We start from the raw sequence: 17,175 nt of genomic DNA on the forward strand, positions 1-17,175 counted from the left end.
AGATCACACTCCGCTTGCGCTGATCAGTGCGGGTTGGCAAAGGGAGGAACCCAGGACTGATTCAGCTATCACTCGCTATCGATGTCAGCCGTGCAGTGGCCAACCACTGCACCACCGCTCCAGCCCCAAATACTTGTGATAACGTGTTCAAGAGATATTTGGCCCACCGTCTTACACTGTGGAGTTGAGACCATGCCTTGTTGTCAATGGGACATCACCATCATTTGACCCGTGAATGACTTAATCAAACGATGGTGTGCCTCTTCATCTTCTTGGTTCTTTCGGTAAAGTCACGTAGAAGGGAAATAATAAAATAATAAAAATAAAACATAATGAAATACAATTCTCACGACGTTTCGGCCACAACGCAAGCAGCCGTCCTCAGGTGAAGAACAGGTCTGTCGGGAAGACAGCGTCTGAATGAAACACCCCAGGCTTGGAGCGTGTATTTAAGCTGGGTTGGAGGGGGAAGAGCATCCTGACACGGGAGCTCACCGATCCATCTGTGGGGTTGACCGTGTCGTAAGTCTTGCTGGTTTCCGCGTCAACGAACTTCCCATCGATGAAACACTGATGCGGTATCCTCACGGTCAAGTTGTTCACCTCTTTTACGACCTAAAAGAAGAACGTGATGTGCATAACCCCATCATAAGTTACCAATTGAATATAGCTTCAACAAAAGGCGGGAATATCTCGGCAAGCCTGCGAAATTAAAAACCATGGAGGGAGTAGTGCACCTCCGATTAGCACGGTTGGTACGATACGAAAGAAGTTCAACATACAAAGTCTTATGGCAAATATTGTGGGAAAACCAAAAATACCATTCAAGACCAACACGGGGAATGTATATTATTGCAATAATAAGGTTTTGATGTATACAGAAAAACACCATCCAATCTCGACTATGTTTCTTCAGTGCATTGGATTGGGATATTTGGCCAATTCGATTTTAACAAGCGTTTTGCATGTGGAATGAGAATGAAGGAATAGGAGAAACACCCTGTAAGCAATCAAACATCTGCACAGATGGGTTCAAGGATGTTTTATTTGTACCGCCATCTCCTGGCCACCTCTCAGCATGCTTTGCCTGCCTGAATGATGTCTGACAGTCAGAATGTTTCTCCATTAAGTCCACCTATCTTTCAGTTTATATGTCTCTCTATCTATCAATATGTCTGCCTAGTCTTTCAGTCTATCTGTCTATCTGTCTGCTTGTCCATGTGTCTTTGTCTAGGTGGTGGGGGGCGGTGGGGGGCGGTGGGGGGCGGCTCACGTGGTCGACGGCCAGCTCCTCGGTGCGGTCCTCCCCACGCAGCCGCCGCACGACCATGTGGGTGAAGTCGCGAAAGGACGTGGCCATGTACACGTCCTCCGTCTGCAGCTGCAGGTCCCCCCTCCTCTGCTTCAGCTCTTCAATCAGCCTGGAGACAGCGCAGCAGCAGCAGCAACAGCCAGTGAGTATTCACAGCCGCATCCGCCCGTTCACCCAATCGCGCGCTTTCAGATGCGCATCTGCGGCCGTCTGGAATGGCCGCTCTTCCTTCTTGTATTAGGAAGCCACTGGAACTATACCCTTTTTAAAATCTACATTAAAAACGAATTTCTTTAGATCTGCTTTATGTGTTTAGTTTGTTGTCCTTCCCTGCACCTCCGATTAGCGTTGGCTACGTATGGTGTGAGTTGGCTACGTATGGTGTGAAATAAGTTCAACATACATACAATCACTATGAATAAGCCTCACATAGGCAACCCACAGGGTGAGTTACCCCTTAGTCGCTCCCTTACAGCCACGACCACACAGTAGCAACAGACTCACCTCACACATGGACGCTTCAATAAAGATTTTGATTCTGAGATTCTAATTCTGCTTGGTGACTCTAATAGATGCATAGTCACACACACACAAAGACAAAGTTCCCCTGTATAGTCTTAACAGACTACTAGGAGCAAGTGCTGTTGGCGAGCACCTATGAAGGCTGGCACGGCACACGAGGGGGTGGATGGCCAGCACCACGCCCGGCCGCCTTTGTCTCTCAAGTGGCGATGTTTACACACCGACCTAGAGAAGGCCCAGGACCAGTTGAGATATTCGTTACCGGTGTTGACCGTGAGCGGGAATCAAACTCGTGTCACCAGACTCATAGCCCAGCGCGCTAACCGCCACACCACCGTTCACCACATACACAGTCACTGTAACAAACACAGTAATACTTACACGCAGATACACGGTCACTCAGACACACCGACATATAGGCACGTTGACACACAGACAAGGAGTCATACAAACACATAGCGACCCTCACATGCAGTCACCCAGTCAACCTTCCACAAAGATACATAGTCACTGTGATGCAGACTCGTAGCCTTGAATGCACTCAAGTCCCACGTGGCTTAATTTACCCAGCGTCGTAGGGGCTCCCGCAATGTTCTGCAACATCCATCAGTATCAATAAGAAGGATACCAAATAAATAACTCTATACTCTTTGGTTCTTTCGGTAAAGTCACGTCGGTTAAAAAATAAAATAAAAAAATATTTCTCATGACGTTCCGATCGCAACACAAGCGGTCGTCCTCAGGCGGAAAAACGAGAGGTTATTTTTGTGGCGATGGGCTTGCCACAAAAACAACCTCTTGTTGTAACAGCTCTTTCGCTGGTTGAGCAGTTCCACTGATGGATTATATATATATTTTTTTTTTTCCGCCTGAGGACGACCGCTTGTGTTGCGATCGAAACGTCGTGATATTTTATTTTATTTTTCTACCTACGTAACTTTACCGAAAGAACCAAAGAGTATGGATTCCTGCAGTCACGAAAGCGTCAAATCAAGATCAATAACTCTAGTTACTACGATCGCTCACAACGGAAGGGCAACGTATGCGATTTCAAAACTGCACCTCACTACATCCATGGACGCAGCTCCAGACTTGAAAAAGTCAGTCGAGTCTTCCACGACAGGCACGTTACTGAGAATGCTCATCCATATCGCCTGTCAAGAAAGTACACACGTGCACACGATGAGCAGGAAAGGCCTGTTGGAACACGTGTCAGCACCTAATAAGACTGGGTTTATTTCGCAATCGGACTAAACCCAGCTGACTTTTTTTTACTCTGGCTGAATAAGAGAAACCCCACTATCCGAATTGTAAAGTATGGTCAAACATAACGGTGAAGTAAGGTACGATCAAACAACGCCCCACCGTCAGCATGTCTCAAATTGTGGCATCGCAGGACCATGAGAAATGGCGACTTCAAGAACAGGCCTTCATCCATCAGTGGATGAGCGATGGTTAATGATGAGGAAGAAGAGCAATATTTATCTTGAAACGCTTTTTACTCTGCACACACGTATACTTTTGAAAGTTTGATATGCCACATGGATTAATTTAACTTTTAGGGCCTCTCTCTGCTGATGGCCAACGACACGGGGAGGCCGGTACGTGACGTTTGTGCCAGAGCTCCTTACCCGAACCTCCTCCGCAAAGGCCTTTTCGTCGTCCGTGAGCTCCACGCTGCCCTCATCTCCCGACGAGAAATATTTGGAGGCCGGAATCATTTTCCCGTCTTCAAACTGTAGGTTCCTTACCAGAAGCTGGAGGTGCGAACACGCACACACACACACACACAAAGATCCCCGTTAATTTGCTTGCTTAGCTTGGCTGCCTTTGCCTGTCTAGTGCCTAAACCGCATCGGCACAAAATATGGCAGATGAAGATGCTTGATGCACAAATGGAACATTAAAAAAATCTGTGGTGTGCCACTGTGGTCACCCAGACTATGTAACATATACCGACTCAATGCTAGATGAATAAATCCACTCGGATCTCTCGCAGAGCAGTGCAATTGTTTGTGTTCGAGAACGGTCCACGGAAGCGGATATCACAGCTGCTTCCAGAGGTCCCTTCTTCAGGTGACCTCTGGTCCACGTGGTAGAGTTCAGCGCTTGCCTCACCCGCTCCCGCACGTGGCAGTAATGTTCTTCGTGTGATAGTCAAATGGATGTCTGAACTCTCTGAGCTGGCATCTCACCGTCTTGCCATCATTTCCGTGCAGGAGGAGGCCGCTCTTGGTTATGGTGCCCGGCAGGGCGGCACCGGGAATCTCCAGGGGCTGCCCCACCACCGTGCCGACATTCGCCAGCGATGACCCGAACAGCGTCAACCTCTGTCAAGTCGAAAAAGGGCAGCCAAGCCTTGAATCACCGAAAGCTATGCCAGACCAGCTCCTTAAAATACCATGAATCAATTATCACCAATGATGCGAAGTGTAATTGGCCAGGATTGTTGTAACAGCAACAGGCTTCCTGGCAGGTGTGGATGGCGTATTGAAAAGCGGTGTTATTAATATACCAACAAAGTTTGGATTCCTAAAAGTGTTAGTGATATCGGTGTTTTGTATGGATGTCCAACATGGGACCATCAAATACAATCCGAAAATATGATGTATGGGGCACAAATATCACGTGATCGGGACAGACAGAACAACTCCTAGACACCATTAGGTGAAGGGAACTGCAATGAGTTGGCTTCATCAATAGATTCAGAAGCCTACACAGAGCCAACCTGCACGACACCATTGAGGGGACTCTACAAAGATCACACTACTTGGAAGCCATGCTTGTCTGCACAACACATGCCAGTTGAGGTCCTGATGATTTGAGGTCATCATAATTATTAATATAATGAATTCAACTTGTAGAGTGATTAGTGTTCGCTCACTCTCGGAGAGAGAACGACTTAAGAGGCACGAGGAACCGCAGAAAAGCAGGAAGGCAACCACATGATGAGTTGGCAATGCCCAAGCTCTGCGGCCCACTATATATTAAGGTGCTATCGGCCAATTAACACGTTTTTACATGTGGGAATAATCCAGAGCACCGGGAAAGAAAAAAAACACACACATACAGACAGAACAGGTGGAGTCCCGCCTTCTCCTGGCAAGCCAGGACATGACACCTTGACCCCCAAAAAGCCACCGTCAAACTCACTTGTCCATCGATGAGGGTCCAGGCCCCGGGAACTTTGTCGTGACCACGTATCCAGTTGTGTATTGCCTCAGCCGACTGGTCGAAGTTGATCTGGGTACGGGGGAGAGGGCCAACGTCACGCGGGGTTAATATGCACGGCACACTCACGTGCGGCCTTCGAACCGTTCGCTCAGTTAGGTTTATTTAAAATCACACTTGCCGAGCACAGGCCCAAATGTCCAAAAACGCCAAGCAGCCAGCAATGGACATCACTATTAAACGTGTGTAATCAAAAAGAGTTTACATAAACCGTATATTGACTTGAGGATGGATAGAAAAAAAATTGAAAAAGCGACGATGGGAATGAACTCCAGAGCGGAGCAGTGTGCGGAAAGAAATCAAAGGAAATGTTATTTTTGCCCTGCAGTGTTGTGGTTGCATGAGGCGATACAGTCAGTGTTTGATGGACTGAGTCCTCAATAAGGGTAGAAGAATCAATGAGTGAAGTTCCCAAAAACAATAACCATGGTAGGAGCAATAGAAGAGTGATAAGGAGGAAACTGACTACCTTTCAGTAAGTGACTGTAATAAATCAGTGAGTGCTCGATAAATGAAACTAATCTTAGTTTACAAGGTAAGGCCCACTGAGCGATGTAGCTCTTTTTCCTAGGACCCAGAGAAAAATCAATGTGACCACGGGGAGAACACGCAAACTCCAAATCTACAGGCGCCAGTGTTTGGATCGAACCCCCGATCTTCTGTATACCAGATGAGGCAGTTAACTGTACACACGGTGTAAAGTACACTGAGTGTACCGTAATGTGTGCGTTGAGCAGCACACATATCTTGCTTTCTATGTTACAGATGAAGCAAATTTTTTTCTTTAAATGTGACATTTTGACTGCACGTCTGCATGGCTGTCTTAAGTTATTATTTGGAAATAACCTCAATATGATAATTGTTTTTTTACCCTTCTATCTGGCAACAAAACTGACACCCTTTTTTACAAGGATATTTTTTACTGGCAAATGAGGTTCCAATGGCATAACCTCAATACTTAAGTGTAGCGAGGTGATGCGCTCAGCCTCGTCACTAATAACTGCAACAAATGCATCCTATTGAATTAAAAAAATCACCTAGACGTTATGGGAAAATACATCGTGTATGCCACATACAGTATATGTTTCTGGGTCAGGCCACGTTATAGTTTTATTAGCAAAATTCCTGCGTTAACCCTTCACCGCCCGACAAGATTTTAACGTTTACACGGATATTATTTATGCGCCGTGCCCGTGTATATTATACGTGCACACCATATAAGAATTTTGGCATAAAACTACGACGTGGCTTGACCCGAAAACAAATACCGTACGGATCATTGTATTGGCTACGAAAACATACATTGTAAGGGACCAGAATAGTATGCAGAGAAACAAACAACCGCAATCATCCAAATACAGCATAACAAATATTTCACTTGCCTTGAGAGCCAAAATAAACCACACTGTTTGGATTGACTGGATGAGTTTGCACACCGCTATAAATGCAGTGAGTTACCTGTGGTGGGGGGTTGGTGGATTGCGTGCTGATGGGAACCATGATACGTGTGTGACAGCCACATTCCTAGATAAAGAAGTGCATGTGGGGAAGGGTACAGCAAATTGATTGCTGACCTCTTTGTGTGGAATTTAAGTGCTATCCTCTCCTATTGTTGGGAATCCTCCAATGAATAACATGAAAATATTAACCAAACATCGGAAGCAGGACTTTCTGGAAAAAGAGAGTTTTGAGATTTCAATAGGACTTTTGTAGTTTAAAAAAGTAAATGTTAACCTGCTGAATTTGAGTAGAGCACTCTGCCACAACAACACGTGTCTGCATTCCATGATCAATGTATTTGGAATTACTATTACGGAGACAAAAATCACCCTGAATGTGCCCGACCTCATCAGATCTCAGAAGCTCAACGGGGCTGCGCCAACATAATAACATCGTGGATAAAACATCTGCTGGAGGCTCCTGTGGCGCTATGTTGCAGCAGATAGCAGTGCACCAAAATCAATTGGTGTACCGTACTACGCTCCAACGCCTGTGCTTCCTGCCTTTACCGGCCTGAACTTTACCATTCCAGTGAAGTATGGTCAAATAAACCCCAATAACACGCACGCCGTGGGGAGGCCTCTCAGGCAGTAGTGATGGTCAAATGGGCTGTACATGCACAAATATGAGAGTGCTGCAGTGGCGAGATGTTAACTCCCTCGTCTGGTATGCAGGAGGTTGTGTGGTTCGATCCCAATCCCGACCCTGACGCCTGCTGCTGTATATTTGGAGTTTGCATGATCTCCCTGTGGTCGCGTGGATTTTTATCCGGATCCTCAGGTTTTTCCCTCCACATTAGAGACATGTATTTTAGATTATTTTCCTGCTCTAAATTTCCACATGAGAAGCCACTTTGTTGAGATATAATTTGAGGCCAGGGCCCTTCTTTAAAATAAGCTGTAGAGCTCAATGGGCCTTGCCCGGTGTAAACAAAACACATTCCTGCGGAGGGAGCTGGTAGTGACGTTGGGTTGCTCGGTCAATGGCCAGGGTCAACGGCGGCGTGGTGTATTCCGCAAATATGCCCAACTGTGAGGGCGGGCACAAGCCGGCGTGAGTAGGTTAAACGTTGAGTTTTATAAGGGCACCACGGGGTGACCAGCCCCTCCCCACGCAGCCCCTCCCCACCCTCTCCACCCAGCCCCTCCCCACCCTCCCCTCCCAGCCATTCCCCTCCCCTCCCCACCCACCCTCCCCTCCCCACCCAGCCCTCCCTCCCCACCCAGCCCCTCCCTGCACGACGGACACAATAATCCCCTGTGGGCTGGCGTAACCAGGAGGTTCCTACCAGTACTAGTAGAAGAATGTAATATCACATTCAGTTGAGATGTACAGTATGTATGTTGAACTACGTGACAATCGTAGAGATAACATCTCGGATCGCCTCTCTCCAAGAAGCCACTAAGGATTGGCGGGCGAGTGGATGATGTCGGTAACTTAGGAACCTTGGCAGATGTCATCTATTTTCCAGTGAGATAGCAGCTGGGGAAAACTCTGCTTTTGACTCCTCCCCCGTTAGCATCCTCTGCAACCAATGGCAAGCGGTGTGGCAACCGCACCCCCCTTGCATGGCACACACCCACCCCATCTGCCGCACGCACCCACCCGCCACGTGGTGCTATCAATAGCTCGTGTATTTACGGGGGTGTGTGATCGTTCGGGAATTCAGAACCACGAGGCTCGCTCTCACCTCTCTCTTTCTCACTCTCCGTGTTTCTGTAAACATTGTACACACATGCACCGAGGAGTCGACTCAGCCTCAAATCAGTGCCTTAGGGAGACAAAGGCGGCCGGGCGTCGTGCTGGCCACCCAACCCCCCGTTTGTGTGCCATGCCGGCCTTCATAGGTGGCTCGCTAACAGCACTTGCCCCAAAAGTCCGTGAAGGCTATACCGGGGACTTTTGGCAATATAATGCAAGAGTTCTGTGCTCATACGTCAATGTCAATGATGTTTGTGGTGACAGGCAGGTTTGGGTTACGCGTTTGTAATCTGTCCCGTGCCACTACGCCTACTCATTACAGTAAGAGGCGTGCATGGAAGTGTACATGCAGGGTAACAGGAAACACAGCAGATACATCAATAAAGTGTCTAGTTAAAGTCAAGGTGTCTCTACTCAGGTGAATATTTGGTAGCGCTACCCAAGTGAACATGCCAACGTTGGCAGGAGCTTGGAACCGTTTGGCCCAACGTTGTATGTTGACTGGGACTCTCCATTTGCAAGCCTGAGCTAATTACGGTAATTCCACATTCCTATGGTGCAGGGTGGCTTTCTCCATAGGATGACGACTTGACTTTCTAAAAAGTGGAGAACTCATTATATTGGCTCTAGGGGAATGGATGTGAACTCACAACCTTATATAAATAAACATTCTCAAACACAAATTTAAATGTACAGCCCCTTTGGCAATCCACTACAAGATGAGGGCCTCTCCATGCCATAGGGTGCCTATATACATCTGGCAGTTCACCAGCATTGTTTCAACAAAGCTGCAGACTAAATGTGGAAATCATTCCAGAGTTCTCTTGTACTGAACAAATGCCGCTGAAATTATGCCCTCCTTGAAGTTTGTGTGACTGATGGGATGTGGTAAAAAAAAAAACTTAAGTGGAGAGGCAGATACGTGAAGGAGGTGTATTGCTTACTCTATGTTTATATTATAGTGATGGTATGGATGAAGAGCAAAGATAAGGGCGCCTAATAGTACAGTACAATTTTGCCGCACTGCTCTCTGCTGCCCACAACGCAGCCTCGCAGCAGCGGACAACTTGTACACATGGGGATCGCTCATACAACAACAAGCACTCTCCAGGCTCAGACAATTTTCCCCTCTGTTCACCTGAGACAGACGTTATGAGACACGATTTTTGAAAGTAATCAATTTTGAATGTAAACTATTTTGAAAGTGAATAATTTTCAAAGTAAAATTTTGAAAGTAAACCATTTTTAAAGTGATTAATTTTGATAGTAAACACTTTTGAAAGTAAATAATTTTGCAGGCAAACAATTTTTAAAGTAAACATTTTTTAAGTAAACAATTTTGAAAGTAAATAATTTTGAAAGCAACATTTTTTATAGTAAACAATTTTTCAAGTGAATACATTTGAAAGTAAACAATTTTTGAAGTAAACAATTTTGAACGTTAATAATTTTGAAATTCAATTAATTTGATAGTAAACTATTTTGAACATAAACTATTTTGAAAGTGAATCATTTTGAAACTAAATAATTTTGAAAGTAAATAATTTTGAAAGTAAGAAATTTTAAAGTAAACACTTTTGAAACCAAATTATTTTGAAAGTAAATAATTTTGAAAGTAAACACTTTTGAAACCAAATAATTTTGAAAGTAAATAATTTTGAAAGTAAGAAATTTTAAAGTAAACACTTTTGAAACCAAATAATTTTGAAAGCAAATAATTTTGAAAGCAAACACTTTTGAAAGTAAACTATTTTGAAGGTAAACAATTTTCAAAGTGAATAATTTTGAAATAAAAAATTTTCCAGTAAATTATTTTTCAAGTAAACTATTTTGAAAGTAAGCAATTTTGAAAGTAAACACTTTTGAAAGTGAATAATTTTGAAAGTAAACTATTTTTTAAGTAAACCATTTTCAAAGTAAACCATTGATGATGCTGAGTTGGCAGTTATACACAAGCGCAAATGACAAATAAAACTCTACACATTCGTCAATATCACTGCCTTAAAATAAAAAAATATATACATGCATAATAGGCAATGAATCAGGCAATGGCCTAAAACGTCGCCTCTATATAATTAGGCCATTATATTCTCTGCCAGGATTTAATTTAATTATGAAATGTACGTGCTATGAAGAAGAAAGATCACCCACAGTCTATTCTCCTATAACGTGGTAGTTGCGTTCCTGAAGAACACCACGTTTTGGAAAAATGATGTTGTAAATAATATATAATGCAGGGCAAAGCACAGTCCGCCATAACACATGCAATGCGTATGCAGGCTGAACAAAGACTGAGGCACGTGGGTAGCATCTAGAAGCATCCAGCAGCATCCCACCTTGTGTGATGCTATGCCGAGGCAGCCGCACAACCGCTTATTCTTACTCGCATGACGTAGTTCTGTTCACTCGATCACGTTATATCCAATTCACACCCGCTTTATAAAAAATGTGTTCCCTAATGCATTCATCGCGCTATATCCAATTGGCGTCATGAAAACACACACTATCGGAGAACAGACTTTATTACCTTTCCTTTCCAGGCCACGGTGTTATTGACACATCTTTGGAGTTTTTAAAAACATATTTTTAAAGTAGGGCAATACAGTTCAATTAGTCACCTGCAATTAAGCCACTGCTCAAAGCTCTGCCCAACTGAGAGATCACATGGAGGTGTGGGAATAATTTAAACAGTTTTTTTTCATTGAGGCCATTAACTTGTGCCAGAATTAAATTTAACTATGAAAGTGCCCCTCTTGTGTTGTCATTTGACCTATATAGATAGCTTCATTTAACAGATGAATTCCATCAAAGTACACTTCATTAGGCTCATCACTCTCATCAATAACACTGTGACCTTTAAAGGTAAAAAAACACACCCCGTATAATTGGTGACATTTCGTGCATTGGCCAAACTTGATAGTGCATATTTTGTTTCAAACAGCCGTGCGTGAATGGGTCAAATGTGTACACTTAGTTTGTACTACTGGAGTTGTTACGCTTTTGACAACCCCGTATTGTAAAGTATTAACATGGACGAATTTATTTTAAAAAAGCGTATTGTCTACGATGATTAACAATAGTATTTTTGTTCATAGAGGAAAGCGTCAGTGACACCTAAAACTCGTTTATCAGCACAGTCCTACATTGCGATGTTTGGCGAATTCCATCACTGAATGATTGACATGTGAGGGCGTACACAAGCTGATAACGATCAAAAGCTCTTTACAGAGGATTCAAGAATCCATGAACTGCGCTTCCATCCCCTGACCTCCTTGCAGCCTAGCCAGCATGCTTTGGAGTTCCACAGATCTGTGCAATCCACCAACTCTTGCCCTCAAAGCTGGACTACAGACACGAAGAGCCTTCTGTTCAGATAGTCAATAACATTATGGTATTTTGATCCCCAGAGATTTAACAAACTTGAAAACACAGGCACGCCACTCAGTACACTGGTGGTGGCTTAATGTACTGAGTAAACACGAACAATGTCCACTTATCTACTTTTGTATGGAAAAAGAAAGTCCTGCAGTGACAAAGTTACGTAAATAATTAATGGCCCGAGGAATAATTTACATCTTTAAATCTGGGTTTAATTATCATCGTAATGTTGTATGTGTGATGCACACAGTTTCCGTTCAATTCCACAGAGAGAATGAAGGCATTGGATCAGGAGGCAGGCAATCACAAGCGAAGGAGAAGAGAGGTCTTGAGCAAGGACTGGAATGGAGCCCGCATTGCATACAAGCAGCAACGTGTTTCAGACAGCAGGTTCACCAGGTGTAGGAGTGGCTCGCCACCCATACATTCATCAATGGCATGCTTCACATTTACAGAGCCAAAGTGCTCAGGCTGACCTTAGCTGACTTCAGTCTGCATTATTTAAGGTTTATTACCACTATTAGCATGGAGATTTGAACACCACAAGTGATGACACAGGCTTGTCGCCCGAACACGTCAAAAAGCACAAGACCTTGTGGTGTTCGCACAAGGCAGAAACGTGAGATAGTCGCCGTACCTGTGCGGCTTCTTTATGTTGTATGCCTTCATATGTAGCTCCTTCTTCTGTCTGCGGTATCCTGGGGGCTTTTCCGTCGGCAATCAGCTGAACGGCTTCCGTCTGAACAATGTGATATAACACGCGGTTGCAAGTACTGGTCTACGGTGTGCACAGCACAAGGGCAGTGCTCAACGCATTACTGTGTTGGACCGCATGACAAGAAGCCATGCACGACACTGGCACGCGATGGAACTTTTAAGTGGAAATATTTTTCAACCAGGTGCAGGAAAGCCAGACTGAAATACACAAATAGAAGTTACACCAAAGAGCTTGGACTGAACTTAATAGATGTATTCAACGGCAAGATGACTTGGGTAGATTGGGACATGATACAAAAATATATATATATCGGAATCAGAATATTTCTTTACACTGTTTATCTGTGTCTCGCTAACAGCACCTGCCCCAAAAGTCCGTTATGGCTATACGGGGGATCTTTGTCTTTGTGTGTCTGTGTGCCTGTAGTTTTCGCAGATGTCCAGTATTTTTTCACAGATATCAGATATATTTGAAAAGACATGATTTGTGATACAGGAAGATGCTGACGTATGTATCGCACAGCCAATTATTGTATTGAGCTCCCCTGTGACAAAACTGAAGATTTTCTAACCAATATCACTATATTTTAAATAAGAATTAATGTGATTGGGAATAAGCTTCACCTGTGATAAGTTATTTTTTACATATGCTACATTTATATTATGTACATTCTCACTTTCCACTGAACAGTTATCACATTGTAGACATAATTAATAAATTACCTACATTACATATAACTGCAATGATCTGCATAATGCTCCAATACTTAATGCCACAATTTCTCCCCATAATGCATATCACTGCATGTATTGCATAATATCATAACACACTGCTCAACAAAACACACACAGCATTGTAATAATTCGTTATTTAATGACACACCATAATGTATTACACAATGTGTAATAGCATAATAAATTACATATCACCACACTGCCTTGCCAAACACAATGCACAACAATGCAAAGCATCACACAGCACCACACTGCATTGTCCAACACAAAATATACCATTGTAATACATTATGTAACGCCACACTGCAATGTATAGAACAATGCACAACAATATGAAGTGGTGCACAGCACTCATGTACGGTCAGTGGTGGAAATGAGCCGGAACGCCCCGAAACGCTGTGGTAGGAGTGAAAATTTGAACCCAACTGCATTCCGGGAGGAATTAAAGATTAATCTTTGTTTTTTACATATATAGGCCCCTAGACTAACAGAGAGACCCACAGAAATGCATAGAGACCCACAGACATGCACGACTACCCACAGATGCGCACAAAGATCCACAGAGGAGCACAGATGCCCACAAACACAGAGACTCACAGAGGAGCACATATACCTACAGACACCCACAGATAAACACTTAAACCCACAAACACACAGACACCCGCAGACACACACAGATACCCACAGACAGAACAACAACAACAACCGCCATTCGCCACTAAGTGACGGTGACATCACCACGACGGGTGCGAGGGGCTGGTAACCTCTCCACCTTCATTACCACTAAACCACGTCTAAAATATCTAAAATACCCGCAGACACGGGCAGAGACCCACATACACGGGCAGAGACCCACAGACGTACACAGACACCCACATAAGGAGCGAAGCTCCTCCTCTTCAGATCTAGTGGGGGTGGTTGGGGGGAATCATTTATGAGTTCCCCCCATAATATCTCCCCATTCCCAGCTCTCTGCACTGCACGGCTCGACACAACACTCAGCTCAGTGGCGCGCTGCGCTCACCATGGCCTTGATGCCCTCGGGGTAGAGGAAGCGGTTGTAGAGCGAGTCCACCGTGTCGTTGGGCTCGACGCGGCACTCGCGCTGTAGCAGCAAGGGCCCCGTGTCGAGGCCGGCGTCCGCCCAGAACACGCTGAGGCCTCCGCGCTGGTCCCCGTGAATCAGAGTCCTGCAAACCACAAAAAACAAAGACCCCCCACCCCATATAGCCTATTAACAGACTGTAGGGGACAAGTGCTGTTAGCGAGCAGCGCCTATGAAGGCCGGCACAGCACACGAGCAGGTGGGTGGCCAGCACACGCCCGGCCGCCTTTGTCTCCCCAGAGGCTATGTTTATACACCACACCAGGTACTCATTTGAGTCGACCTAGGGGAGGCCCAGGACCGGTTCAGATCATCGTCACTGGTGTTGGCCGTAAGTGGGAATCGAACTTCGGTTGCTGGTTTTGATGCGCAGCGCGCTAACCGCTACATCACCCCTCCACCTGTGAGCCACCCACACACACACAAACACACAATGATGCTTTACCACTGCGTTGGTTTTCGTGCTGTACAGCGCCATACCCAGTGACCTGCCGATGTGTGTTCGGGTTGTACCGTGTGTTGTTCGGCAAGATGTCCGACGTTTTGTTGCATCTGGTGGAAGCTTCTTCGGGAACTGAATTGAGCAGCTAAATGTTTCTCTCGGTTATAAAGCATTGCCTGCTGCTGCTGGTATTGTCAGTTCTTCCCGTTGATTTGCTCAGCTCTCTGATATAGACTGAGAATACAGTAATGATAAGGATGCATTTTTTTAAAGGAAAACTTGGGAAGTTTTGGCCAATTCAATTTTCAAGGAGCGTTTTGCCTGTTGGAGAGGACCCGTGCCCAAGGACAAAATCAACACACACGTGGGGACAATACTGAGAGGTCGACACAGACGTGCTCATAGGACCAATTGGTTTACAGCCTTACTGCCCGGCACGTGTGGGAGTTCCACAAATCAAAGCGTCTCACGCTGGATTGCGTGCGCAGTGTATGAATGCAATGCACACCCCCGTTGAGGGGCTGGGCTGTCTGTCAGTCTCTTCCAATACATCCAAAGCACTTAGGCCTGTACTTGTTGTGACACATAAGCCAGCCTTTACCACGTGATCAATAACGCACGGGTCTGTTAAATGCCCCGCCTGTCAGGGGACTTTCGTGACTCCATCGATAGCTGCTACTGCGATTGTTCACTGACACCTGCCCAGTAAGTACTTGTTATTCTATCAGTAACGCCTGGGCCTGGGTGCATGTGACCTTTCAGAAAACCTTCACTACTCACTCGTAAAAAAAATCCGGAGTAACTAGCTGTCGGTGAGCCTTCACTATTCCCCAAGGAATAAAAATTCATAAATTGACAAGCAATATTAATGTGTTAGTATCGCTGTTATATTAATCACACGTCCAGGATAACGATGCTGGAATCACAATAATTGCAGATATAACCAATTCAAGTACTGTATGTATTGGATACGACACTTTCAGCTGCCCTGTGTCACTATTTCACTCAGAATAAATCCAATGAGTATATATAACGAGATACCTCCTTTCCTCACAATTCAATTAATTCACGAATTTAGTATCGTTTCAATCAAGGAATGTCCTCCTTATTTGTACCCTCTGTTTCGTATCGTCTCTCTAATCTGTACCTGTCTCACGTTGTTCAGTCTTGTTCGTCCCACAAATGTAAAGGTCGTCATTGCGAAAAAAATTGCACGTAATTTGCACTTCGATGCACGCATCGTTGGGCAGGGTCTGCGGCAATTCCAATCGGCTATTCGCTACGTGCCCAAAAACAACCGTGGCGGCGTCCGGTATCGCACGCGAGCCTGAGCGAGAAGCGGAACCTACCAATTGATGGCGGAGGCACCGCGGTGGCGAGGCAGCAGGGATGGGTGGTAGATGATGGAGCCGTGGCTTGGGTGATCTATGACGTCCATGGGGATGAACTGCGAGCAGAAGGGCAGCACGTTGAGCTGGGCTCCGAGGGACTTGTACGCCTCCAGCACCTCCGGGATGGGCTTTCCCTTCGTCCTCCAACGAGGGAACTTGAACACGGGCGTCCCCTCCTTGTCGGCCACCAAAGCTATCGGAGTGCAGAGCAGCTGAGAAGTTAATACACGAGGACCCCTGTGCGACAAGAGTTCACATCACAGCTTTGGGTTGATCTTCTTGGTTCTTTCGGTAAAGTCACGTAGAAGGGAAATAATAAATAATAAAAATAAAACATAATAAAATAATTCTCACGACGTTTCGGCCACAACGCAAGCAGCCTCCCCTCCTGGCTGCTTGCGTTGTGGCCGAAACGTCATGAGAATTATTTTATTATGTTTTATTTTTATTATTTTATCATTTCCCTTCTACGTGACTTTACCGAAAGAACCAAGAAGATGAATCCCTGCAGTCACGAAAGCTTTAAATCGAAATAAAAAGCTTTGGGTTGACGTTGGCCTTGTTGTCTCTGGGGTCATTAAAATAAGTACCATGTTGTGGGAAATCAACAGAAAGGATTTGCATGAAGAGGGCACGTGCTTAAATGTCTTGGTAACTCGAGGTGCCTCAGAGCGCATCTCATCTCATCTATTCCAATGCCTTGCTATAGAGTTTCGTCAAGGGGATCCCCAGTGGCAGCCAGCCTTATGCGGAACGTGAACGCAGCACTGGCCTGAAAATGTGAATTAGTCTGCATTAGTCTGCCAGGAGGGGAGGATGTTGCTCTGTGGGTTTTCCCAATTATGTATTTTGCAAGTAATTTATCAAATTTGGAAAATGTAGATGATGACATCAACACACAAGGCCTGCTAATTTGTATTTAAGATTAGGGGACTTTCAATCTCCGCTGTGAAGAAGACGGCACGTATTTATGGTTAATGCACCTGCAGTGGTTGTCCTATGGATTGTATGGTCCATTCCATAGGAACGTGGAATTTTGACCACTGCTTCAAAACCATGTATGTATTATGTAGAACTTCTTTCACACAGTACACAATCTACCATGTGAATCGGAGGTGCGGGGGAAGGACAACAAACTAAA

At 44.9% G+C, this 17,175-nt stretch overlaps 1 protein-coding gene across 1 annotated transcript in view; it reads right to left on the minus strand.

Moving 5' to 3' along the window:
- The window catches only part of LOC133349522 (mitochondrial 10-formyltetrahydrofolate dehydrogenase-like), a 46,837-nt gene that overhangs the window by 17,957 nt on the left and 11,705 nt on the right, over positions 1-17,175 (minus strand). Inside the window, exons 3-11 of the mRNA XM_061563056.1 lie at positions 15,993-16,227; positions 14,121-14,286; positions 12,282-12,383; positions 4,988-5,077; positions 4,030-4,164; positions 3,466-3,591; positions 2,897-2,988; positions 1,274-1,421; positions 496-615 (exon numbers count right to left, since the gene is read on the minus strand). Of these exons, the coding sequence (XP_061419040.1) occupies positions 496-615; positions 1,274-1,421; positions 2,897-2,988; positions 3,466-3,591; positions 4,030-4,164; positions 4,988-5,077; positions 12,282-12,383; positions 14,121-14,286; positions 15,993-16,227 (1,214 nt within the window). The remainder of the gene's footprint in view (positions 1-495; positions 616-1,273; positions 1,422-2,896; positions 2,989-3,465; positions 3,592-4,029; positions 4,165-4,987; positions 5,078-12,281; positions 12,384-14,120; positions 14,287-15,992; positions 16,228-17,175) is intronic.

This window comes from Lethenteron reissneri, chromosome 30 (assembly GCF_015708825.2).
Source record: "Lethenteron reissneri isolate LAM-NWPU_2019-01 chromosome 30, ASM1570882v1, whole genome shotgun sequence".
NCBI classification, from domain to species: domain Eukaryota; kingdom Metazoa; phylum Chordata; class Hyperoartia; order Petromyzontiformes; family Petromyzontidae; genus Lethenteron; species Lethenteron reissneri.